Source organism: Hipposideros armiger, unplaced genomic scaffold (assembly GCF_001890085.2).
Source record: "Hipposideros armiger isolate ML-2016 unplaced genomic scaffold, ASM189008v1 scaffold_2611, whole genome shotgun sequence".
Classification (NCBI taxonomy): Eukaryota; Metazoa; Chordata; class Mammalia; order Chiroptera; family Hipposideridae; genus Hipposideros; species Hipposideros armiger.
Genome location: NW_017733928.1, coordinates 5367 through 7625, shown reverse-complemented (window position 1 = coordinate 7625; position 2259 = coordinate 5367). Strand labels below are relative to the sequence as shown.

The window sequence follows — 2259 nt, the reverse complement described above, 5'->3', positions numbered from 1 at the left end:
CTCTTTATACATCAGAGATCTTAACCCAGACATGTAAACTGCATACAGTGTATACCAGCCACTCTGAGAAATTCTTCTTCTGCCTGTGTCTTTGGTCCTTCAGACCCAAGCTAGCCGTTTTCTAGCACTTCTGTTCAGAGTTGCCAGGCACAAGTTTATCCCACACTAAGATCTCTTTCTTGAGTTAAAAAACAAAACAATTCAAAAACTCCTCACTGCCTGCTCTTCCAAATTGCAAAATGTTGTGTATTATTCGTGATTACTGTAATAATGGAAACAAGCCAGCTATTTGAGAAGGGAAATGTTGACACTTTGTATTTTGGAAACATTTACAAAGGCACCTGGCTATTTTAAAAGTGTTTGAAGGATGTTTTCTTCACAAAGACATTAAGTTCTGGCAAGAATGAAGAGCTAACTGCCTGGCATGCTGTGGAAGCACAAGAAGGCTGGAGCCCTGGCATTCCTCTCAGCTTCCAAGAGCTGGGCCATGTGGGCCCCTGTGCAGGCGGGCATTTCGAGCACACTTCACAAATAGGCCCCCGTGTCCCCAGGAACCAAGACCACAGGGCTGATGTGTTCACGGCAAGAACCCTGTCATTCATTGTCACTAATGTTCCTTTGTTATGAAACCTGCCTTTGAGGGGCCTGTGGTGAGAATGCAGTGACACTCAACCCTCACTGGTATTCTGGCAACAGGTCACATGGCACTTGCTCCTTGCCGCCAGCCTCCTTTGGTGGACCTCCTGGTTTTCCTGAGCTCAGTTTCTGCCTTTGCCTCCCCAGGAACCTGGTTTCTGACAAGCAGGACTCCCTGGCCCAGTGTGCAGACTTCAGGAGCAGCCTGCCTCCCCAGGACGCCATGCTGTGCTCGGGACCCTTAGCCATAGTCCAGGGCCGTGCCTCCACGTAGGTGACCTAAGTGCTGGGAGAGGTGGTGGGGTCATGCAAATACAGTTCCACCAAGGCCAGCCCTCTGATTGCTGTCCCCTGTGCCCAGCACAGGCAGGCTGTGGGTGCCAAGAGTTGTAGGCCCATGTTGGGTAGTATCGCAGGGTGCTGGGATGCAAGCCTCTTTACTTCAGGGCCCAGATGGCAGTCTGAGGTGCTACGGGCCATGGATACCCATGTTGGGCAATATTTTGGTTGGGGGTCTAGGCCTTTGGCCTGTCACCTCAGGGGCCTAAATGGCAGGTGCAGGGCGGGGTACACCTGGGGTGCCAGAGTGTCTAGGAAGTCCACAGCTGGGACATGGGGATGGGTGGGCCAGCCTGGAGTCTATCTGCCCCCATGCTCGCTTCTTGCTGGTGCCCTGGGCGCATGGTGGGAGCCTCCTGCTCCATGCAGTGCTCGCTGCTTCATGATGTGTACCCTGCCGGTCTCTGCAGTTCAGGGAGGCAGGCAGCCCGGCTTTTCTCCGTGCCTCACGTGGTGCAGCAGGAAACCACCCTGGCCTACCTGGAGAACCAGGTCGCGGCGGCACTCACCCTGCAGTCCAGCCATGAGTACCGCCATTGGCTCCTCCTCTACGCACGGTACCTCGTCAACGAAGGTGAGGTTCCTGGTGGCTCCTCCATCCCCCTAGGCCCGGCTTAATCCCTGTCCCAACACAACCCTTCTGAGAGCCCGTGAATCAGGGCAGAGGTGCAGTGGCCTCTCTGCACTCTCTTTCCTCCCAGTCTCCCATGGTCACCCCAGAGGCCCTGGTCTCTGGCTCCCCTGTGAGCATGGTGGCCCCTCAGCGCCCCCATCTCCCAGCCTGAGCTGTGATCAGGGCAGCTCAGCAGGCGTCCAGCCCCATTACAGGCTCCGAGCCCCTGAATAGAGTATTTCCTGAGGGCCAGGAGGATAGGCAGCGAGAGGGGATGGGGGCAGAGGACTCCTGGGAAGACATGCAAATGCAGTGTTCAGACTTCTGCTCTCCATCACACCCTTGGAGCATCAGTGGTCAGCAAGCTGCTCACCCCAGGGGAGGGTGTCTTCTTGCAACATTCAGTATGCCTGCATTCCTCTTCCTTTTCTGAGCCCCCTCCTGCCCTGGAAGGGCCATCCTGCTGTCCAGCACCATCGTGTCCCTCCAGCCCAGCTTTCCCTGCCAGGGCTGTCTCAGCACCTGTGTCCGCTCCACAGTGTATACCCCTGTTGGTCAGCAGAAAACAAGGTGTGTTGCAAGAGGTGACCATCCTATTTTGGGGGTAACCTCCAAAGCCTCTCATCTCTCTGCTAGGCAAGCATGGAGTCTACCTTACCAGCCTTCCTCCC

At 55.4% G+C, this 2259-nt stretch overlaps 1 protein-coding gene across 1 annotated transcript in view; it reads left to right on the top strand.

Moving 5' to 3' along the window:
* The window catches only part of LOC109378701 (protein HIRA-like), a 14004-nt gene extending 11833 nt beyond the window's left edge, over positions 1–2171 (top strand). The window contains exons 4-5 of the mRNA XM_019635001.1: positions 784–906; positions 1386–2171. Coding sequence (XP_019490546.1) covers positions 784–906; positions 1386–1593 — 331 coding nt within the window. The 3' untranslated portion in view covers positions 1594–2171. The remainder of the gene's footprint in view (positions 1–783; positions 907–1385) is intronic.
* The last annotated feature ends 88 nt before the right edge of the window (positions 2172–2259 follow it).